General features: G+C 43.1%; 1 protein-coding gene across 4 annotated transcripts in view; it reads left to right on the top strand.

The window, feature by feature from the left end:
* Nucleotides 1-24663, top strand: part of SLC25A22 (solute carrier family 25 member 22) — an 89133-nt gene that overhangs the window by 56210 nt on the left and 8260 nt on the right. For 3 of the 4 annotated variants that reach the window (XM_060769271.2, XM_067462587.1, XM_067462588.1), the window contains exons 5-7: nucleotides 6528-6618; nucleotides 17205-17323; nucleotides 24440-24611. In XM_060769271.2, coding sequence (XP_060625254.1) covers nucleotides 6528-6618; nucleotides 17205-17323; nucleotides 24440-24611 — 382 coding nt within the window. Of the gene's footprint in view, nucleotides 1-6527; nucleotides 6619-17204; nucleotides 17324-24439; nucleotides 24612-24663 lie in introns of those variants that run through there. The other variant, XM_067462589.1, reaches the window with a different exon arrangement.

Below are 24663 nucleotides of genomic sequence, written 5' to 3'. Positions count from 1 at the left end.
CTGACACAATAAAATAAAAGATAAAACAAAATCTTCTCTATCTTATCTCGCTTGATCCGTTGCTGGAGGATAATTCTAATGTAGATTCTCTGTCCCACAATGGAACAGTATTGGGAATTGGGATAGCCTGAGACAGCAGAACTCAACTACATATATGTAGCACTCCTGGAAGTCCTTATATTGAACTTCCAAAATATTGCCTAATTATAAAAGTAAAGAAATAATAGATGTTATGTCTGTCAAAACGTGCCTTGAAGATTATGTTTCTAAACTTGGGATTGTTATTATTTTGTATATAAGGCCGGCTTTTTGTTTCTGACCCCTTAGTGTCAGGGATGCCTGAGCCTTCTAGCTTAACTGCATTTCTGGCATTCTCCACTTTCCATTGAAATGTTGGCCTTCACCACTAGTGAACTTGAACAACGAACAGTGTTTAAGCTGCAGAAAGAGAGATAACAAAAATAACTTTCTACAAGTCAGAAGTCCAAAGGCCATGGATTCGAAGTTCAAATAATGTGCAATCTTCTTTCCTTGCTGCATTCCCCATAAAAGGAATGAAACTCAAACCCTTTTTCTTAACCATTTTGGCAATGTTTCAATATTTTGTTTAAGAATGTAATTGCCATGTTCATCCCAGAGGATAAAGTAAAATAGATAAGAGGCTATACCCCTTGGTATGGAAAATTGTAAAATTTTAGCTTGCATAGAATTGCATCATAATTCAATGTTTGATTCTTAGAAGAACACTATACAGGTTAGAAGCAAACACAACCTATGGGGTCAGAAATAAAATGGGGAAAGCCCACATTCTCACTTTTGTGCCTCTCAAATATTTTGACATTTCATGATTGTAAAGTGTCCTTGAAGTGGCTTGACTCTCTTTGTTTGCTCGTTCTATTCTGCATTAATAGGAATGGTTCTGGGTTTTGTTTTGTTTTTTCCCTCCTGTTAGAAATTGTGATTTCCCATGCAACTTAATTGGCATTGCTTATTTTTACTGGTTGGCTTTTGCAAGTACAGCCAGTCCTCAAGTTACCAACAGGATAGGTTCTGTAGGTTTGTTCTTAAGTTGAAGTTGTACTTTTAAAAAGTGTAACTCCAGCCACACACACACACACACACACATGCTTTGGATTGCATAGGAAAGGGTTAACACTCCTGTGATGTTTGTTTTCCGTTTGTACCCCTGTTCAGAAGATTTCACCTCACTTTCTGTTCCTATGATAGTTGGATTTTTTCAAAATTGGCTTATTGTGGATACAATGATTAGTGATAAACCTTCGGTGAAGACACTTTTTCCCCATGATAACTCTTTCAGGGGTGAATTTATCTTCCAAGGGGTAGATTTCTCTCACTTTTTGTTGTCTCACCACTGTTCATAACTATGAGTCATTTATAAGTCAGATGTTTGTAACTCAGAGACTGGCGTACACTGATAGTGAGCAGGGTTTTCTTCTGTTTCTGTTACTGATCATGGGTCAACGTAACAGTGCCATTTTAGTACTTGTTTGCTTGCCTAAATTTTGGCAAGATATTATAATAAAATATATCTGAATGGAAAGCAGTGAGAATTTTGTTAAAGGGACAGAACAAGGCAAGGCATTTAGTAGAATGACAACTCTGCCAGGAAACTCCTCTTCATTTTATAGATAATCTAACAGAGGTTTATGGAGCCTTCAGTAAAACCTTGTAAAACTCCAGTTTTATGGTGACTATTGGTTCTGCATTCCAGACCTTTTTGGCATTTGAAAACCGTGCCACCTTATTTATAATATTTTCAGTATTTGGTGCTGAAGTTAGATAGCATCTAGCATCAAACACCAGGGACTATATGACAAGAATAACATTTTGAAGTCATTTTTTTTGGCACTAGCGTGAGCCTGTTTACTTTTCTCTAGTGATTTGCAGCCATTGTGGGTTGCTAAGGACAAGGATTATGCAGGGTTTTTCTTTTCTGTCAAGCGGCTTTACTGAAAATAACAAAGATTTAGGAGAAATCATAGTTTGTATTTTTTTTTTGTTTTGGATATTACTCTGATTTATTTGAGATGCAAAAATATTGACCCAGAAGCTTTCTTGGGATGATGAGGTTACACAGACGTGCATGCGAACACGCACAGACGTTCCTTTAAGCTGTCTGAGTCATTACGTTTGCTTGGTCTGGAACGGGGTTATTCAGGGAGAGGGAATATTTCCAATGTACCAGCAAGAAATAATGTGCCCATCCTAGATGCCCTGGAAATGGGACATATAGATCTAATGCACTGTATAGATGTTACCAATGGCTTTATGACTCATAGACTCTTAGTGACTTAATGAATTAGAAGCATCCATGAAGATATAACATCAATAGCCCAGGTCAGAGAATCCTAGAATCATAGAGTTGGAAGAGACCTTGTGGGTCATCCAGTCTAACCCCCTGCCCTGAAGCAGGAAAATAGCACTCAAAGCACCCCTGACAGATGGCCATTCAGCCTCTGTTTAAAAGCCACCAAAGAAGGAGCCTCCACCACACTCTGGGGCAGAGAGTTCCACTGCTGAACAGCTCTCACAGTAGGAAGTTCTTCCTCGTGTCTTGCAAATTCGGGTCTGTGATTTCCTTTATTAAATTGGTCTTTTAGGCAGTCCACAATATCTGTAAAAATGTCTTCCAGCACATTTCAGATTAGTCAGTACTCTTCCTGTCAGTTTTCTTGACTGTCCAGCTTTTACAACCGTGGATAAAAATAAGAAATATTGCCTTATGGATTATTCTGCCTTTGATATTTAGCACTACTAATTAGCTTTGAAGCACCCTAACTGTCACCTTAGCTGAAAATGAATTTGCAAGAATTTCTTTAGGTTTATAGAATAAGAAACAAAGCTAATAATCAAGATGAAGTGATGCCATTTGTATTCAGGTCTTTTAGCTCCCACTCAGCTCTTTATCCATTATAGACTATGCAGTGAGCGGGCAGATACTTCCACAGTTACTGCTGCTACAACCCTCTGTATTCTGTTTGATGTTATGGGTAAGACTATACCAAATTGGTTTTTAGCTGCATTTGACTTGTGTTGTGTCTTCTGTTGGGGTGGGTGCTCACAGAAGAAGTCCTGATTCAGCTGCATGGCTTGAGGAGTCCCCCTAAGATTGCATGGCTCAGTTGAGAACTGGCTTTCCCTGTGCCTCATTCTGCCTTATTAAGGAAGTTACAGCATAGTTGAGAGCTGGCATCTCCCAGTTTGGAAATGTAAATGAGAATGTGGCGTGGGTTTCGAAATCAGGCTGTTACCTCCAATTGTGTATCACTGATTGGAGGTAACAGCATGCTTTCTCTCTCAGTTCAGTGTGTCAGCGTATAGACCTCATTTATATCTATACGTTTAGTGTTGTGCAAGAGGTTAAAAGTGAAGCGCCTGTCAAGACTAAGAATTCCTGGCTGTTTATTTCAACTTTCCCATTTGCAAAGAAAAGTTTATACAATTCAAACTAAAAATGGCATATTCATGTTAGGAGGGATTCATAGGTCTAAAGCAAAGCACAGTGATTTACAAATGATCCGAGGGAGCTGTCAAAGGAACTGTCATGGACAACTTGGAAAGCTAGGATGAGGAGATGCTGGTTGAAGGGCTAGAAGTTGAGCTGGATTCAAGCAGTGCTCATCAGCTCACCCAGCCAAGCTTTGAAGAAGCATTTGTAGAAGGAGCTACTATTTCTAAGCCTGCAAAACAAGTACAAGCGGGTTCCTCTGAGCAGACTGAGAAAGAGGTAACTGTTTGAGTTTCCTGGGCCTGCAAAGAGAAAGGTCTCAGCTGCGTAGATCCTCAAGACTAGCTGAGAAACAAGCCAGCAGCAGTTAACACTTGACAACTTATGATTTGAGAAACTCAAGCTTGCCACCTTGTTGATTGCTGCAACTTTGATGCTTGAAGCTGTGATATCGGACTTTTGTTATCTGGTATTTGTGATCCCTGAACTTACCTTTGGCTGTCGAATTCTGATTTATCCCTGGATACTGGACTCCCTTGTATTTGGCTCTGGACCCTATGGTTACTCTCCTGTTTCCTCCCTACTGATAATTAGGGTCAAGGCTTCTGAAAGGAAGCTGAAAAATCCTGGAATTATTTGCTTGTGTGGGGAATAGTTATTGGAGGGCCAGAACCTTTTTTTTTTTTTGGGGGGGGGGGTCAAACTAGACATAACACAAGTTGCACCACTGGGATTCATGTCAGTTTTTAAAATCAATATCAGGTGTTTGTGTGTATGAAAGGGAGCAAGAGAGAACCATAGGAAGAAAGTAATGCTGAGTGTGGGAAATTTAGGTCTATAAATTTCTTTCCCTACTGTGCTTGCAATGAAAATCAATCTCCTTGACACTAATGGGTGTTTTTCTCCTAGAGTTAAAGGTGTGTGTATTTGGGGAAGGGGGGTATTGGAGGAGGTAGCATACAGATTTCTGTTGGGATACTGAAACATAGGTGCCTGAGTTTCACCGAGACTTGTGATATGTCTAGGGCAATACTGATTGTCAGAGTCTCCAAAGTTCCAAACAGGAAGGCTTCATCTTGATTGATTGCTTTTTCTGGAGTCTTCTGTAGAGATTGGATCTATGTTAGTTACACTAAGCTATGGCCTCATATATGGGAGGGGTGTTCCCCACATAAACCACAACTCTCCACACTGCTAACATTAAAACAGACATGCATCCATATAAACATTGTGATCCCTCAGTTAACGTGGCCTTCAGTCTCTTGGGTAGAAACAGACTCTTAGCAGATCCTTCAAGAGTGGCTCCTGCTGTGCTTTGGAACACCAAAGCTCGCTGTCCTGTTTTGTTTCTAAATACTCCGTGTAACCTCTCTGGTTGGAAGGAATGACTGGAATGCCATCCTTTTTGTGGGAAAAGGCAGTAGTGGCAGATGCTGGACTGCCTTCCCTTAGTGACCTCAATAGTGTTGGTCACCCTTGTATCACTAATGCTGCTTTCCTTTGTTCCCCACAGCAGCACACAGTTTATAAAGCTTTCTACAGTATAGGGATTTGCTGTTAGTTGCTCTCTATAATAGAGTACTCACATTCACCATGTGCACGTCAAGCGCTGTTTACATACCACAGCAGGCACAAGGCTGGGTGTGCTCTTGCGCTGTTGAAACTGGGTCCAGGACGAGCGGGAGTTTGCATTGAGCAAGAAATCATTCAGATCAAACAGGGTTGAGGCCATGCTAAGATCAGCTTGTTTTGTAGAGAAAATGGAGATGCTACAAGAAATTCTCGTGTTATTTCTTGTTAAGAAAAAGAAAGAAATGAATTGCAATAAAATATAGTGTAGAAAGAAGGACAAAATGGCTTCGGACATCACTGAAACTGGCAAAAAAAGGGGAGAAAGCATAGGAAGTTACATCTGTGAAGAGAGCAAGCTGTCTTGTTGACTCCCGCATTGTTCAGAATCCAGAAGGACAAGTTTCTCAGGCAACATAGATGGCTTTCTCTACTATCCATTCCCACTGCTCTGCGCTGCTTCCAAAAGTGATTTATATTGGTTCAATGGAGCAGTATATTGATGTGTGCCATCAATGGGATTCTGACCCTTCCCTGCTCTAAAATCCAGGAAAGTTTCTAAATAAATTGTACCCCTTTAAAGAGCCTGAAATCTGATGGCTTTTAAGGGATTGCATCAGTCTTGTCCAGTCGGTATGTTCTAATTAGATAAATAGGTACCACTTTAAAAGCGGGGAGGTATTTAGGCACCCATAAAAAATGCCAGAAAATGCTGCGATTTGATCAAGGAGGAAAGTTTACAAACAAAAGCTCTTCAACAGCAAAGCTGGAGCGACAGCAACCCCCCACTCCCCATGGCCAGAAATGAGCACAACCTCCAAGATGCCGAAGATGGGAAAGGCCTGTGTGTGTGTGTGTGTACAACTTGTCTTTCTTGCCATTGTATAATCGGCATTGATTGTTTACCGTATATGTATTCTGTGATCCGCTCTGAGTTCCCTTCAAGGTGAGAAGGGCAAAATATAAATACATACATACATACATAAATAGGGGGTTGATAACCTGGAGCTCTCCAGATTTTCTGCTTCTGTAATCCCTGACCAACACGGCCCAGGTTTATGGGAGTAACAATCCAGTGCATCTGTCAGATGCCAGTTTGCCTGTTCTTCCTGCAAGGAGCATTTTTTTTGCCTCTGCAGCTGAAGGAGCCCCTGATTTCAGGTGATTTGCTACTTAGCTCTGGCCTATCAGAGAAAACCTTTCCTTACCTTCTATCTGTTGGTTAGTGTTGCATGAGTGGATGTCTCTGCATGCCATAGCTGTGCCACAACAGGGCAGGGGGGAGAATAATATTGGTTTGGGTGAAGGCAAGTCCTATTGCTGGTTGTCACAACATGACTTCTGCTTCTTTGTCTGTAACTGCCATTGATGATTCAACAGGGCCATCTCAAGGTTGAATGCCACTGTGGATGTATAATTTATAGACCATGAAACCATCAAGCTTTCTCTGGTGCTCTTAACATTCTGTTCCCCATGTCTTCTTGCCCAGGGGCTGCCGTGAATCTCACCCTTGTGACTCCAGAAAAAGCCATCAAGCTAGCTGCCAATGACTTCTTCCGACATCATCTTGCTAAAGATGGGTAAGTCAGAGTGAAGAGCTCTCTGCAGAATTGTTTCCATCAGGGAATGGCAGGATTTGTGATTTGACGTTGCTACATTCCATTATTTCTAGTCTGGAGCATTGAATCAGGTCACAGGGGAATGCCAGTTTTGTTTCTTTTCCAAATACAATATGAAGGTTTTCTTCTGCACATGCCTTGAAAACAATAGGATACCACAGGCACATTCCAACTATACAACAGATGTTTATCTTTTGTCGAAGAGACCCAAACTGGTTTTGCAGCTTTAAATTCTTTAGGGATTGCTTTGTTTTTACTTGGCAAGGACCAGCCCTCAGGATAATAGTCTTTCTTTGTTGCCCATGAATGATGGATGATCAAGTTGGTTCTCTGAGAGCAAAGCTCAGATCTGGGCAGCCTAGGTTTTATTTATTTATTTATTTATATCATGTCAAAAGCATTGTACAGATCAAACAAGTGTAAAACTGATAAAACAGAGGGAACACAAGTGGTTAAACAACTCCAGACCAAAAACGGTCAACAATGACTACATTGTCTGTAACTTTAAGTAATTCCTCCTCTGTACGTGAGGCAGGGCATTGTAGGCAAGCATACAGATGCAGAGTTGTTTGTTCTGCTCTACAGTCACACAAGGTGGAGGATTCTTCTAGGTAGTGCCATTTTGCCAGGTTGTCTTTTGATCTGCCCACTCCACGTCTGATTCTGAGGAACCTCCAAGTTGCCCATTCTTGGTTTGCCCATGAAGGCGGACCTTTGTGGGGGGTCATCCCCCCACAAGGTTTATGGGATTTCCTGGTTTATTGGATTTCCTGGTTTAATTGCCCAGAGGGATACTCTTGCTGTTGCTGGAGGAACATTAAGAGGAGTGGTGGTTCTTATGAAACTTTTCCTTGATTTGAGACTACTGGGAGGAGGCTGATAGCCATAGAAAGATGGCTTTCACAGTGTTCAACCTTATTCCTCCTAGCTTATTCAGCAGCCTACTCTTGAGAGAGATTACTTTAAAGTTCAAATATATAGTACTTGGGCAATCAGTGCAAACGGCAGTATTTCAGCCTTGCATAGCTTGTTTAGCCTAGTTCAGCTATGGAGGTTTTCATCTCAAGATAACAATTCTTATCTATACATTTCTTGTGTGTCAGGATCACACCCTCTTCTTGATTCCATTGGATCATCCTGGAATGAAGCTTAAATTTCATCCTCCCAGAATTGTTTTCATGATGAAAAGCTTTCTGCGATCTCCCCCTCCCCAATGAATCACCCTGCCCACTGGCCAGGAGATAATGGGCTGCATTCTTTAGAAGGTTTGCTAATTGGTTAATTTTTAAAGGAACACAGGACTTCAGTTCTTTTTGCTGGAGCAGTTGACAACCTCTTCTGATAATTACTACTCAGTTTGGTTTCTGTTGACTGTATACCTAATACAACACCTACAATGTGTTTTCAGCTAGGCTCCTCTAGGTTACTACTGCACTTTATTTTAATTGTGCCCTCTGACCCAGTTCTCTCCCTTGTATAGATTGGCCAAGCAGGTCCTTACTTGCATGACCCAACTGATACTCTGGGCAGAACTGAGTAACCATTTCATTTTCTATTTTCAAAGTGCCCTCCTCTGTCCTCTTAGCTTTCTGTGAGCTCAAGATCTTCTTGTATCATACTTTTGCCCTGCTAATTCTGTAAGGTCTACATAGTTAAAGCAATGATATTCCTCATAGTGACCTATGGATGTTAGAGCTGGACCATAAGGAAGACTGAGTGAAGGAAGATAGACTCTTTTGAGCTGTGGTGCTGGAGGAAACTTCTGAGAGTGCCTTGGACCACCAGAAGATCCAACCAGTCCATACTTCAGGAAATAAAGCCCAACTGCTCACTGGAGGGAAGGATAGTAGAGTCAAAGATGAAATACTTTGGCCACATAATGAGAAGACAGGAAATCTTGGAGAAGACAATGATGCCGGGGAAAATGGAAGGAAAAAGGAAGGGCAAGATGGTTGAATGTTACCCTTGAAGTGACTGGCTTGACCTTGAAGGAGCTGGGGGTGGTGATGGCCAACAGGTCATGAAGAATTGGAAGCAATTGAACAATAAATAACAAAATGTTTGTGTAATATCACCCTGATTCCATAATAATGCCATAGGGCTGGGCTGTTTCTTCTTGTTCTTTGTGTATATAATACCTTGTTTTCTCTTTAAAAATAGTTCCCCTTTTGAGGGGGATAGCAATTTGAGGAACGGAGAAGTCTTTGTCATGGTGATGTGGGAAAGAATTTCCTATTTCCTTTCTCCTTGTACAAGATCCTATTTATGCACTTTCTCATTTTCTTTCACTCCCGCACTTTGCTGAACCAAATACATTTTCACACTGTTACTTTTGGTTAATTAAAAAGGTGCAAGGCTGGAGATACGCACCTTTCTTTCTGCTTTGCTGAGCCTCTGTATAGGGCAGAATAAATATGTCCTTCTGCATTTTCCCTGCTTCCAAAAATAGTCCATTTTCTCAGTCAAGGTTACTTTGCCCTTAGAATTTCCATGGGAAAGTATCCATAAAGGAATGCAGCACCTGTGAAAAGTCCAGTCGGTGGTGAGCAGTCCTTCATTCCTAGCACTAATTTAGGCTACTGATGAATCCTAGTTTTAGCGCTAGCCAACAGGCAGCACACAATGGCACCGTTCTTTTATTTTAGACTAAAAAAAAGATGGAGAGCCACACGTAACAAATTCTTTAAAACTTTCCATGCTCTATCTCATCTTAGTTAAGGCTGTATAGCTGTGATGATCAAAGAGGGGGACATCATTTGGATGTGTTTCCAGATGGTCCTGTGAACAAAGCCAGTGCAGTTATGCTGAAGTAAGCGTTACCAAATTAATTAACACTGGTGTTGTAACTGCATTTCAGATATTGTTTTCTGCCATCTCACCAGTTGTGAATCTGCTGGCAGTTGACCAACAGGACCTTTCACAAGCCCTTGAGTGTTGAAGTCTATGTATTGACAATAACATATGACCATTGAAACTGGGCCCCAGGGTCAAATTGCTTTTGGGATGAATGCAAGTTCATTTCTTGACAAATGTAATTAGCACATTATGGTGGTTAAGTGGCTTGTTTATAATGACAGGGCCAGCTTTGTGGAGCTGGTTTTACCCAGTACAAAGACACATCTGACTACAGAAGTCTGTCTCGCTGCATCCAAGACATATTTGCATTTGACAGAAATGGTAGCACTGCATTTTCTATATATGTACATAGATATAGAAAATGCATTAGCGCTTGGGCTCTTAATGCTGTTGCTGCTTTTACAAAGGAAATTGGTAGAGAGAGACAGCAAAAGGCCAGCTGTTATGACTTGACTCTTGAGTTTTTGATTAATTATTACATTTTACTAATCTAAAAAAGGGAAAAGTAAATAAATAATAAATGGGGAATGGGTTGGTACTTTCCATGTCTTCTGATATAATTTTACATCTCCAATATGTGCTTAATACAGTTTCTATTTTATTGCTTTCAGTGTGCTAGACGTTTTTTGTTTCAAGTCTGGAATGACTTGAGAAAGTGCAAATCGCTTCTGGTATGAGAGAATTGGCCGTCTGCAAGGATGTTGTCCAGGGGACCCCCAGATTTTTTACCATCCCATGGAAAGTTTATCTCATGTCCCTACATGAGAAGCTGGAGCTTACAGACAGGAGGTCACCTTGCTTCCCGGATTCGAACCGGCCAACCTTTCGGTCGGCAGTCCTTCTGGCACAAGGGTTTAACCCATTGTGCCCCGAGGGGCTCCTTGTTGTTGGACAGGACATAGAAGTGGTAGATTAGTCATAGGATCTCTTGTAATTTTAACCTACAATGGCAAATACAGAGAAGGCAACTGTTAGAATAACAATGAAATAATACAATTTGCAAGATGGAAAGGATCAATTATATCTGAATTTTTCAAAATATATATACATCACAGTATCTAGGAACTCTCTCTCTTTCATAATGTTTGAAAAGTAATGGAGTATGTGTGAACGTATCTTCAAGTTGCCTATTGACTTATGGCATCCTTTTGATCTTTGTAGGGTTTTTAAGGCAAGGAATCCTTAGGCATTATAGTGCCAAGGTCCTCCTATGTCTTAGGCAATACTTATAAAAAGTATTGCTTTCTATTTTTATTTTCAAGCTTTCAAAATAGTTCTGATTTTATTTTTTAAGGCATGCTCATTATTACTAATTTCTATGTGTAATAGCCTTGCTTTTTCATTTTCTTGTGTTTTTTAACAAAAACCTTGCCCTTCACTTGTTTGTTGTTCTAAAGTGTTATTTGAAAACTGCTGATTTTAGCTCTTTCCTGTCCTAGCCACTAAGCATTATTGCATTAATTCTTTCTTTGTGGGCATAACCAGAACCATCAAGTAAATTGATATCTGCTCCCTCTTCCTTTTCTTGCTCTGTGGCATTGTTTTGCTTATTGAACAGAAATGTGAGATACTTTCCTCTGACAATGCATAGGCAAGTTTTCCACTATGCCTGTCACTGATCCAGATAAGTGTATCAGCTCAGGAAAAATGATTTCATGCTGCAGAACAAAACCATTAAGCCTTGTGTCTAACCCATAAGTGTTCAGGGTACTAGGAACATGTCCCCAAATCTTTTCATCACTCAGGTTTTGCTCTGCTCCTTTAATTGATTGTGTTAACCCTAGCTCGATGACATAACAGTGGTATTAGTGAAGCCACAGAGTGTTGGAATGTGGAACAGTTACTAAGATAATAATAATAATAATAATAATAATAATAATAATAATAATAATAACTTTATTTGTATACCGCCATTTCCCCAAAGGGACTCAGGGCGGTTCCCAACATGTAAGGCAAACATTCAATTGCCGGAAAGAAACCATACAGACAATTACATCAAGATAAACACATTCGACAATATAACACAACCTAATTAAACTTAGGGGCCCCTGGTGGCGCAGTGGGTTAAACTGCTGAGCTGCTGAACTTGCTGACCGAAAGGTTGACGGTTCGAATCCAGGGAGCGGGGTGAGCTCCTGCTGTTAGGCCCAGCTTCTGCCAATTTAGCAGTTCAAAATGCAAATATGAATAGATCAGTAGGTACCGGTTCTGTGGGAAGGTAACGGCGCTCCATGCAGTCATGCTTGCCACATGACCTTGGAGACATTTACGGACAATGCCAGCTCTTTGGCTTAGAAATGGAGATATCACCAATCCCAGAGTCAGACACGACTAGTCCTAATGTCAGGGGAAACCTTTACCTTTTCTTCATACTGTACTCATTCTAGCCACCTCCCTCTTTTGCTTTCTAAATTTTCATGAAGGCAAGCATACCAGGAATAAAAACCACACTAAATGAACTAACACAAAGTTCCTCAAAGCAGGCAGCAACCTCACAAAGTGGAGAAGACTATGTTTCACTCTGGCAGAGGCTCCTCCCTTGAAGCCCTGTACTCTCACGCGAGTGCTCATTCTGTCTGCTCATAGGTTAAAAAGATGCTCGTAAGTTAAAAGGAAACCCGGGCCAAGCAACAGCTCACAAGTTCAAAAGCTTGTTACTAGGGACACTTGTAACTAGAGGTTTATTTATTTTATTTATTAGGAAATTTCTATATCGCTTTTCTCCAAGGACCCAAGGCGGTTTACAACAGCTAAACGTGCAATATAACATTTAAGCCATTAAAATAATCCCATTCATTCCCATCAAACATAAAAGGAGGAGGAGGAGGTTCCACTGTATCATGTCCTCTGCAAGTTCTGCCAATTTCAATTTGTGCGACCTGAAATGCTTGTACAATATCTGTGTTTATTTAGGTGGGTGACTTTCATGGGATGCATCTCTTTAATGGCCAACAAATGTTCAATTTACTGTATAATAGAGCATAGTACTTCATAACTATATCTAATGCAGTCCTGATTGCATGATCTTCCTTACTATAAGAAGTGACTTGCTCAGTTGTGTCCAGATTTTCCTCTTTTTTTTTCAGCACTTGCAACTCAAATTTGCAGGAATTTTGTTGTTCACTGAAGATGAGCCAATGGTCCACTTGTAGACCATATTCTACCTCCTGCCATTTCTAATTTAGAATATAAAATCCCATCTTGTATGATTTAGAGAAAAGTTTAAAAAAGTGAGTCTAATGTCCTCATCTCAAAGTTCATAAACAAATACTAGAAACAAACAAAAAAGTTTTTAAGAAGATGTTGTGGGATGTTTCAAAAGAGTTTCTTGGACTCTTTATATGGTTTGTATCCTTGCTTCCTGCAGATGTTCATATTTTCTGTAGGTTCCTCAGATCGTCCAGATTCCATTTAATTTGCCAGATGCAGGCAAGGATTTCTTGAGAAGGATGTTGCTGGCTCTCTGATCTTTTTTCAAATCCATGTGACTAAATACAGTAAAAATTCCTCCCCATGTTCTCAAAGAAGAAATCTATATTGAGTCATTTAATAATCTTCACTGTGGCCTTGCCTTACACCTATAACAAGGCAATTTTGGAAGCTACCCTGAGTCCCTTTGGGGAGAGAGGGTGGGTTAAAAATAAATTATTGTTGTTGTTGTTGTTGTTGTTGTTGTTGTTGTTGTTGTTATCTTAGTAGCAGTTGTGCAAACTTACAAATCAGCTGCATGTAGGTTTCTTTGTGAGTTGTGCCACATTTTTAGAGAACTGAAGAATACAATTGAGGAAGCATTAAACAACGCAGCTCCTTTAGGCAAGGGCTGAACCTTATGCTACTTGGCTCTTTCCACAGAGGTGAAGATACTGACAGCTCGCAGCTTGTGAGTTTCAAATGTGTGAAGAAATGACAGCTCCAGCTGCTGATGCAAGTTGTTATCCAGTAGCCCAGATCTTCAAGAGCTCTGGATCTTTTGAGTTTTTGCATCATTTGACACTAGTGACAGCTAAACCAAATTTTTCTGGGAGGATTTTTGACATTTACAGAGGCGATCACTCCCTCTCCTTATGATTTAAACCAAACTTACCTACTCTAGGCCTTCCCTGTTCTTTTGTCCTCCTCCTGTGTTCCTAAAGATGGCAGTTCCATGTTGCCTCCAGTATCATCAGTCGGGAGCCCCCTCCCCCAGAACCAACCGCTACTCTGAGATCAGAGTGAAGAGAGGGCCAGGGAGGCAGTTCCATCCTGTCTCCTGCACTGTGCTTATGATATAATATAATGTAATGTAATATAATATATTGTATATACAAATAATATTGATAATATTATAATGTAATACAATATAATACTAGTAATAATGTGATATTATAATTATATATATTATATTAAATGCAATATTACTAATAATATTACAGTATAATGTTATAGTACAATGTAATATATAATATTAATATTGTGCTATGGTAATAATAAAATATATTGTATTTACTTTTTACTTGTAAGCCGCTCTGAGTCCCCTTTGGGGTGAGAAAGGCGGCATATAAATGTTGTAAATAAATAAATAAAGCGATTCCGCCCCCCTATCCACCGTTTGCAAAGTTTGGGGATGAAATGCACTGGAGGATAACATGCTGATTCAAAATGTTGCAGGACTTGGGATTTGTACCTTAGTCCTCATTCCAGAGAGCAGCTTCTCAGCATTAATGTAGCAATAACACAAGATACAGAATGTAACATTGTATTGTCGAAGGCTTTCATGACCAGAATCACTGGGTTGTTGTGAGTTTTCCAGGCTGCATGGCCATGCTCCAGAAGCATTATCTCCTGACGTCTCACCTGCATCTATGGCAGGCATCCTCAGAGGTTGTGAGGTCTGTTGGAACCCAGGAATATAACATTTTTAAAGAGCCTTCCCATACAATCGTTGTTGAACAGTTATCAAACTCTTTATGGACCAAGTGTGCTCATAGTTCTATTGCATTTAGTCTGAGGTGGTTAGCACATTAGTCAAGGCACTCCTGTAGGGGCGGGCAGGCAGGCAGGTATCCATGGGGCTGATTGCTCATGAAAGCACTTTAATTGCCAGAGGAATGCTACATTTGGAAGTATCCTTATGAGTGGTATTAATATGCACCTTTTTGTGTCAGAAGCTACTTGAGAAACTGCAAGTTGCTTCTGGTGTGAGAGAATTGGCTGTCTGCAAGGACGTTGCCCAGGGGATGCCTGGATGTTTTGATGTTTTACCATCCTCCTGGGAGGCTTCTCTCATGTCCCTGCATGGGGAGCTGGAGCTCATAGGGGGAGTTCATCCACGCTCTCCCTGGATTCGAACCTGCAACCTGTTGGTCTTCAGTCCTGTTGGCACAAGGGTTTAACTCACTGTGCCACTGGCTGCGCCACTGGGTGCTGAATACCATGCTTGGCAGTATGTTCAATTTCTCCACCTTAGTACAGGGTATTTCAAACAGATGAACCTGATATGAAATTACTATATCTCTGCCAACACAAAGGGAGGTGTGTTATTCTTAGCTAGTAACATCTGTTGTTATGAGCTGCAAAGATGAAGCCCATCTAGAACAATTTCTTAATTTTCCACCATATAAAATGGATATACTTTAGTTTGTACCTTATTGTAGCCTCAACCTGCGCGTTTCAAATCTTTTAGCAAAATATCAATTTTAAGTTTTATTGCCCTAAATGTGTGTGATGACTTCTCTGACATATTCTCACTTATTTGGGGTGAAAGGCACATGTCTGTGTTTTAGATGGATTAGGGATCAGTTGGTTTTCCCTGTAACAGGCAGTTAGAGCACCCAGAGCTTCGGAGAGCACCCTAATCCATCTAAAACACAGACATGTGCCTTTCACCTTAAGAACAGACAAGCATCCCGAGCTCTGAGGATTACCTGGGAAGGAATCCCACTGGAGCATTGCAGCGCACCCATATACCTGGGAGTCACTCTGGACCATTATCTGACCTACAAGAAGCACTGCCTGAACATCAAACAAAAAGTGGGTGCTAGAAACAATATCATACGAAAGCTGACTGGCACAACCTGGGGATCACAACCAGACACAGTGAAGACATCTGCCCTTGCGCTATGCTACTCTGCTGCTGAGTACGCATGCCCAGTGTGGAACACATCTCACCACACTAAGGCAGTGGATGTGGCTCTTAATGAGACATGTTGCATTGTCACAGGGTGTCTGCACCCTACACCACTGGAGAAATTATACTGTTTAGCCGGTATTGCACCACCTGACATCTGCCGGGAAGTAACAGCCAATAGTGAAAGGACCAAGGCAGAGACATCTCCAGCTCATCCCTTGTTTGGGTATCAGCCAGCATGTCAACGACTCAAATCAAGAAATAGTTTTCTTAGATCTACAGAGACACTCGCTGGAACACCTCAGCAAGCGAGAGTTCAAAAGTGGCAGGCTCAAACCCAGCACCTCAATCCGTGGGTGATACCAGATGAGAGACTCCCTCCTGGGCACACAGAAGACTGGGCGACTTGGAAGGCACTGAACAGACTGCGCTCTGGCACCACGAGATGCAGAGCCAATCTTAGGAAATGGGGCTACAAGGTTGAATCCACGACATGCGAGTGTGGAGAAGAGCAAACCACTGACCACCTGCTGCAATGCACCCTGAGCCCTGCCACATGCACAATGGAGGACCTTCTTGCGGCAACACCAGAGGCACTCCAAGTGGCCAGATACTGGTCAAATGACATTTAATCAGCTACCAAGTTTGCAAAATTTGTGTTTTTTTTTTTTTATATCTGTTTGTTTGTTTTGTTCTGTTAGAAATGTGGTACAATGTTCTGGTTGCGGATGACACGATAAATAAAATACTTATTTGGGGCCAGTTTGATTTGCACTACATTTTTGCTACTGGAGAAGGGAAATAATGATTTGGTGTATTTTTCCTTCCCAAGATGAGCCTATGCCCTGAGGTTACTCCATGCCTTCGGGGCTTGAAAACAGGAGCCTTCTGTAATGGTTGCTAGACTGTATTTTAACTCTGTTGGTATTTTTTGCTTAATATTTGACTTTGCAGGCAGCTCTTTTTGGAACATAATGGAGGAACAGGTGAGATGCTCATTAGATGATAGTGGAGCAAGAGTGGAGCTTCCTTCCACATTTCCCTGATTTCGTCAAGCGAGACTTTTTATACTAGAGACCTCATCACACTAGAGAATGAATCCACTTGAAATCCAGTTTCTCCCTCCTGCAGAATTCTGGGGTTTGTAGTTTAGGGAGGAGCCTTGAACAGCCTCACTAAACTACAAACCCCAGAATTCTGCAAGAGGCAGAACCTGGATTTAAAATGGATTCATTCTCTAGTGTGATGAAGTAGCAAGTCTTTTTCAATTTAACAATACGCCACTGCTCCTCTAGATATCCTGCACTCTCGGGTTTTTTTTGTTATTGTCTCTCTGCTGCTTAGGATAGTTTTAGTCACTCAGCTGCATCTTTATTGCATTGCATTGATTACTGAAAATATCAGGTTAGAGAATATTAAACCAACCTTATTTTCCACAATATGTTAGATCTGTGCATAAGACTTGCTAGGTGCATAAACATACGATGGAAAGAAGCAAACCAGGTTTATCTGCCTTGCCTGGAAACCACTGAATCATTCACCTGATTCTCTTTGTGTCTCTTTCTCTTCTCTGTCTTTATGTCAGGAAGAAGCTGACCCTGTTGAAGGAAATGCTGGCTGGCTGTGGAGCAGGGACCTGCCAGGTGATTGTCACCACTCCCATGGAGATGCTCAAGATCCAGCTGCAGGATGCAGGACGAATTGGTACCTCGTCGTTTTTTTTTCTTTCTCTCCTTCTAGAAGTCATGCAGCAAGAGGCGATACCTCTCAGATGACTACCTAGAAAATAGGAAAGGATTCAAAATGAAGGGTTGGTTGGACAGGAATAGTTCAGCCGTCTTCGGATTGTTTTTAAATAACAATTTACAAAGAGCAGCACACTGCCTAGAACAGGCAACCCTGAACCACTAATATTTATTTATTTATTTATTTATTTATGCGCTTGTATACCGCTAATATCTCAGCCTAAGTCGGCGACTCATTGCGGTTTACAACAACTAAAAAGTTAAAAACAATTAAAAACAGTATTCAATTTAAAACATGAAACACATATACAATACAAATTATTGGGCCACCAATAATAATCCCATGCATCTCGTAACTAAAATCACAATCCAAAATTCGTCGTCCATGATTACCAGCCTTTAGTCATCAAAATTTGTTGCAACGGATTAACCGAATGCTTGTTTAAACATCCATGTCTTCAGTCTCTTCCGAAACACCATCAGCGAGGAGGCTGATCGTACCTCTATAGGGAGGGTGTTCCAAAGCTGAGGGGCCACCACAGAGAAGGCCCTGTCTCTCGTTCCCGCCAGCCGCACTTGTGAAGCCGGCGGGATAGAGAGCAGGGACTCTCCAGAAGATCTTAGGGTCCTGGTGGGCTGATAGGCTGAGATACGTTCGGATAGATAAGTTGGGCCAGAACCGTTTAGGGCTTTAAAGGCCAACGCCAGCACTTTGAATTGAGCCCGGTGGCATATCGGCAGCCAGTGGAGCTGGTGCAGCAGAGTTGTGTGCTCCCTGCGCCCCGCTCCTGTTAGTATCATGGCTGCCGCCCGTTGGACTAATTGGAGCTTCCGGGCTGTCTTCAAAGGCAACCCCACGTAGAGAGCGTTGTAGTAGTCAAGGCGGGATGTAACCAGAGCGTGGACTACCATGGCTAAGTCAGACTTCCCAAGGTACGGTCGCAGTTGGCGCACAAGTTTTAACTGTGCGAATGCTCCCCTGGTCATCGCCGAAACCTGGGGTTCCAGGCTCAGCGATGAGTCCAGGATCACACCCAAACTGCGAACCTGCGTCTTCAGGGGGAGTGCGACCCCGTCTAACACAGGCTGTAACCCTATACCCTGTTCGGCCTTGCGACTAACCAGGAGTACCTCTGTCTTGTCTGGATTCAATTTCAATTTGTTCGCCCCCATCCAGACCGTCACAGCGGCCAAGCACCGGTTCAGGACCTCGACAGCCTCCTTAGTAGCAGGTGGAAAGGAGTGACAGAGTTGAACATCATCTGCGTACAGATGACATCGCAATCCGAAACTCCGGATGATCTCGCCCAGCGGCTTCATGTAGATGTTAAACAACATGGGAGACAGTATTGAACCCTGAGGAACCCCACAAGACAAAGGTTGTGGGGTTGAACAGGAGTCTCCCAGTAACACCTTCTGAGACCGACCCTCGAGGAATGAGCGAAGCCACTGCAGAACAGTACCTCCAAGACCCATCCCCGCGAGGCGTCCCAGAAGGATACCGTGGTCGACGGTATCGAAGGCCGCTGAGAGGTCGAGCAGCACCAACAGGGACACACTCCCCCTGTCGAGCTCCCGACGCAGATCATCCAATAAGGCGACCAAAGCTGTCTCAGTACCATGCCCTGGCCTAAAGCCAGACTGTGCCGGATCCAGATAATCCGTGTCTACCAAGAATGCCTGGAGTTGTGAGGCCACCACACGTTCCATGACTTTGCCCAAGAAGGGGAGATTGGAAACTGGCCGATAGTTGACGAATTGAGTGGGGTCCAGTGATGGTTTCTTCAGCAGCGGTTTTATCACAGCTTGCTTTAAGCTGGCTGGAATTTTGCCCTCCCGAAGGGAGGCATTAACCACCACCTTCACCCACTCGGCCAATCCCCCTCTGGCCTCCTTTAGAAGCCAGGATGGGCAGGGGTCTAGGATGCATGTGGTAGCTCTCATTTCTCCAAGCACCTTGTCCACATCCTCGGATTGAACCAATTGAAATGAATCCATCAAAACCGGACAAGCAGATGCTCGTGTTACATCCTCAGATACTGCCGTTAATATGGTATCCAGTCCAGAGCGGATCAAAGCGACTTTGTCTGCGAAGAACCGAGCAAAGGCTTCGCAGCGAGCTGCCGAGTCATCAGGGCACCCATCCTGAGTGGCGGGTTTTAATAGGCCTCTGACAACTCGGAACAGTTCAGCCGGACGGTTCTTTGCAGACGCAATAGTGGCCGCAAAGAAGGTTTTCTTTGCGGCTTTTATTGCCGTGGCATATGCCCTTAAAAAGGACACAAACCGTGTTCGATTTGGCTCGCTCGGATCCGAACGCCACACGCTCTCTAGTTCCCTCTTCTTTCGCTTCAACGCTGCCAGCTCCTCGGTGAACCAAGGAGCTGGTTTAGCTCGGCTACTTGAGAGGGGACGTTCTGGAGCGATCGTGTCTATTGCCCTAGTCATCTCCCCATTCCAGAGAGCGACCAGAGCATCAACAGGATCACCAACCGAGGTGGCGGGAAATTCCCCAAGAGCCGTCAGGAATCTGTCCGGATCCATAAGCCTCCTGGGGCGGACCAATTTAATGGGTCCTCCACCTCTGCGGAGGTTGGGGGGTGCAGTGAGTCTAAAGCTGACCAGGTGGTGGTCGGTCCATGGCAACGGAGAGATGGATAACTCCTCAACACCGCCACCTTCCTCCCATCCCTGGCAGAAAACCAAGTCCAATGTATGTCCAGCACTGTGGGTGGGGCCAGATACCTGTTGGGACAGCCCCATGGTTGCCATGGTAGACATGAAGTCCTGAGCCGCTCCCGATAAGGCGGCCTCGGCATGGACATTGAAGTCCCCCAGCACAAGCAGCCGTTGGGACTCCAACGCCAGATCCGAGACCACCCCCGCTAGCTCAGTCAGGGAGTCTGTAGTGCAGCGAGGTGGACGGTACACTAACAGAATCCCTAATCTGTCCCGGTCACCCACCCTCAGGTGGACGCATTCAAAATTTGTTGACTGCGGGATGGGGGCCCTGGTCAGAAGAATGGAATCTCTATAGACCACTGCAACTCCGCCTCCCCGCCCTCCGGATCTCGGTTGGTGCTGCACAGAGAAGCCTGGTGGGCAAAGCTGGGTTAAATTTACACCTCCCGCTTCGTCCAACCAGGTCTCTGTGATGCACGCCAGATCTGCCCGTTCGTCCAGGATTAAATCCTGGATGAAAGTTGTTTTACCGTTGACAGATCTGGCGTTCAACAGCACCACTTTCAATTCGGAGGGACCGCCATCCTGGTTACACCGACTTACCATATCAGGAGACCGATTTGGGATTACTAATGTTGTTCCACGTTCCCTAGGCCGAATTAAAGGTCTCCTTTTCCCGTATCTCCCCCTCCCTACCACGACTTCTATGGGGGCTCCCCGGTTAACGGGACCCTCTCCCTCCTCCATGACGCATTCAGTAGCCAAGATATCTGCCCGTAATTCATTATAGACTGTATGATATGTTATAGTTCCAGAATACCATAGTCCTGCCTTCCGTTCATTTCGTACTCCTATTATATTAAACTCCAGTCTTTCTAATCTACTCCGTTCCCTTTCTCTACCAGAAACAATTAGCAGCAAGATTAACAGATGCCAGGGAAGGGGTAGTGACATGGATAGTAACTATTAACACTGTCAACGGAGTTCTTAAAGTGCAGGAGTTAAAGTGCAGGAGTTCTTAAAGTGCAGATAGATAATTGAATCAGCATACACGATGGTATCAATAATTAAAGTGCAGTAGCTTGGTCAGTTGGCTCTAAAGTGCTCAATTAAAGTGCGTCATGGAGGACTGACTTTAATGCTAGACGGTTTAATCGATTAAAGTGCTGCGGCTCAGTAAAGCTAATATATCACTGAGATAGTAAGTTAAGGTGCTGGTAGAGTAAGTGCTAGAGTCACACAAGATATTTGTCCACTATGCTTACCAACGGTACAACAATTAGTTCTTAAACTCTCCGTTCAGTCAGCACAATGGTCAGCACAGTCCAGTATAGTGGTCAGCACAGTCAGAAATGAACAGCACAGTCGCAAGAGGTCAACACAGGTGAAGATGGTCAGCATAATCAAAGGGATGGTCCACACAGTTAAAGGAGGTCAACACAGACGGATAACGATGGTCAACACAATCTATCCAGAACTGGAACACACGAGATGCCAGAAGATGGTAATAATCAGGCCAAAAGGTGGTCAACACGATCTTCCGGAGTTGATGGTTACCAAACGAGGTGATGGAGTCTCGTGCGATGGCGGCAGATTGAACCCGGGAGGGCGAGGGGAGCTGGAGCGCTGGGCACCGGCACACCAGAGGTCGGCTCGATGGAAGAGCTCAGCTGAGCGCTAGGCTGGAGGGCAGCAGCCGCTGGCTGGGCCCAGCAGCCGCTGAGCAGGAGCTGGAGCTGGAGCGCCGGGAGGGCACTTGTGTCTGGAGGCGCTGAAGATCACAGGGCGCTAGAGCGCTGAAGTAGCAAGTTTCTAGTCACTTTTGGATCAGCTGGAAACTGCGGGGCGTCCGCTGGAACCGGGCTGAAGAGCAGGCTCGTATCAGCAACAATGGCGGCCCCAGCAGCCCCGGCTGCAGCACAGGCCGCCCAGCACTGCAGGCCCCTCAGGCATGCACCAGGCCAAGGCAGGTGCAACACAGCTTTATAGTCACTCCCTCCTTGGAGGATTGCTGAGTCGCACCCAGTTGGAAGGGGCCTGGGGCTTCTCCTACTCACAAGTAGTCCAGGGCAGCCAAGCTGGATGGAAGGATTCAGGACCCCTGTGGCAGGAGCAGCAGCAGTCTGAGACTAGGCCAAGGCAGGTGCAACACAGCTTTATAGTCACTCCCTCCTTGGAGGATTGCTGAGTCGCACCCAGTTGGAAAGGGCCTGGGGCTTCTCCTACTCACAAGTAGTCCAGGGCAGCCAAGCTGGATGGAAGGATTCAGGACCCCTGTGGCAGGAGCAGCAGCAGTCTAATGCAAGGAAAGGATTATTTACCTCTTTCATGGCACTATTGTATTTCTTCTTCTGTGCCATCTTGTCTCCAACCACTAAGACCCCCTTCTATGTTGCCATATAAAATCCAAATTATCTGCTTTGAACTGGATTATATGGCAGTGTAGACTCATATAATCTAGTTCAAAACACATAATGTGGATTATTAATATTTGATATTTGGAATAGCCTGGACTACGATTTTTGGATTATGCGATTTTAATGTTTCTAGTAAAATGTTTTTAACTCTACATTTTTATGATCTAATTGATATTATATGTTATTGTTGTTTTATGTTAGGTTTCATATGTGTGTGAGGTATTAAATTTTGCCATAAATATGTTGGAAACCACTTAGCCCCCCTGGGGTGAGAAAAGGCAATACCCAAATGAAGTAAATAAAATAAGTAAATAACTAAATAATTTTGCTTTGATATTCTGGATTATATGTCAGTGTAGAAGGGGCCTAAGTCTGGTGACACACCAAAACTTTAAACATTGATGAGTGGAGTTTTTCTTTTATAAACAACTGCACATGTTTTTGTTTTTGTTTTGTTTCCCACGCCTCCACTCTCTGGCACTTTTTAGAAGGGAGACAGTGTTAAGCTGACTGACATAGAACAAAGGTGGGCCACATAGGATGAAAGGTGTATGGGGAGCATGGCTAACACTGTGCTGCCACCTGATAATTTAGCCGTTCATTTTAATGAAATGGGAGAAATTATTTATTTATTTGCTGCATTTATATACCACTTTTCTCACCCCTGGGGGGACTCAAAGCAGTGTATGGAAGTGCAGAGCCCAGAAAAGTTCAATGAGAAAGTGCTGGTGCTGTGGCCACAGCCTAAACCTTTTGTTGAATTGAGTTGACCACACTGTTTATATCCTGAAGCTCCAATATAAGTGCTGTTGAGACCAGTCGGATGAAATAAACAAACAGTAGCTTATCTCTCAGGCTTCAAATATTTCTTGGTGCTTTTGTTTGCTCCTTTCTCTCTCTCTCTCTCCTGTTTCCAACTTAACTAAACCAAATAAAATTAGGAAAACTGTAAAAGGTTTCTCATTGCAACACAAAACTGGATTATATTATCTTTGTTGCAACAGAGGCTATGTATGCTCTTGCTGGCAGTAGTCTTGGCTTAACCAGGAATTGACAAGAGTGCCATCTTCTGATGAAACAGGAACATTGCAGCACAGAGTAGCTGGCAGGAGCAATGAGAGAACCGTCAATCTCAAAGATACATTTAGAGAGGGTCCAGTGTTTCAAACCGTTCTTGGAGCAATGTACTCTTAAAAACATCTAGTAAATAATAGTAGGCTTCAGTTATTTCGAAGGGTAGGGCTGTTTTCAAACGACAGGCATAAAGTAGTGACAGTGCCAGCTGTGTCACTATTCTGTCTGGAATGAGTGGAGGGACAATGAGAACAGGAGGGAAAGAAGTGCAGACCTTCCAATATTTCACAGATGGTCTGACACAGTTGCATCTCACCTGGTTCCTGCTCATGTATGGCAAGCAGCTGGCATTTTTATGACATTGATGGTAGATTATCTTTAGCATACATTACAGAACCAGGGTATCATGTTTGTTAATCAGGTTTGTGAATTGTTCAGGATTGAATTGAATTGTTCAGAATTGTTCAGGATTAATCTAATTATTTTGAATTGAAACACACAAGACAATTACAGCACACAAGACAATTTTGGTGGCTAAGCACTGATGGGAGAAAAATATTATTGCCTCTAAGCCTGTTCTTTGTCTTTCGGGGCTATCCTGATATTAGAAACAAGACATCGTGTTTAACTGATGTCCAGTAGTAGTAGTAATAATAATAATAATAATTTATTTCTAGCCCACGCCTCTTTCCTCAAAGGGACTCAGGGCAGCTTCCAAATCTAACACAAACAAGGCAGGCATTCAGTATCATAAAAATATGACCATTTACACACACAATTAAAAAAACATAAACAACTTTGGCTAAAAGTTATAAATATGAGACACCTGTTGCATTTGTGTTGTGGCATCAGGATAGTGAGGTGGGATTTTAAATGACAAAGCTCTCTCGATTCCTTTGCAGCTGCACAGAAGAAACTTATGGCAGCACAGGCCCAGCTAAACCCCTCAAGTGGTGCTGCTGCAGCAGAGTCGGTCATGGAGACGCGAACCACAGCAATGCAAATCACAAGGGACCTGCTCCGGAGCAAAGGCATTGCTGGACTTTATAAGGGACTTGGAGCTACGTTGCTAAGGTGGGGCCTTCTTTTAGGACAGAGTTATGAGTTTGATACCCCCCCCCCCCCA

This window comes from Anolis sagrei, chromosome 1, assembly GCF_037176765.1.
Source record: "Anolis sagrei isolate rAnoSag1 chromosome 1, rAnoSag1.mat, whole genome shotgun sequence".
NCBI classification, from domain to species: domain Eukaryota; kingdom Metazoa; phylum Chordata; class Lepidosauria; order Squamata; family Dactyloidae; genus Anolis; species Anolis sagrei.
This window is presented reverse-complemented; position numbering and strand designations above follow the sequence as displayed.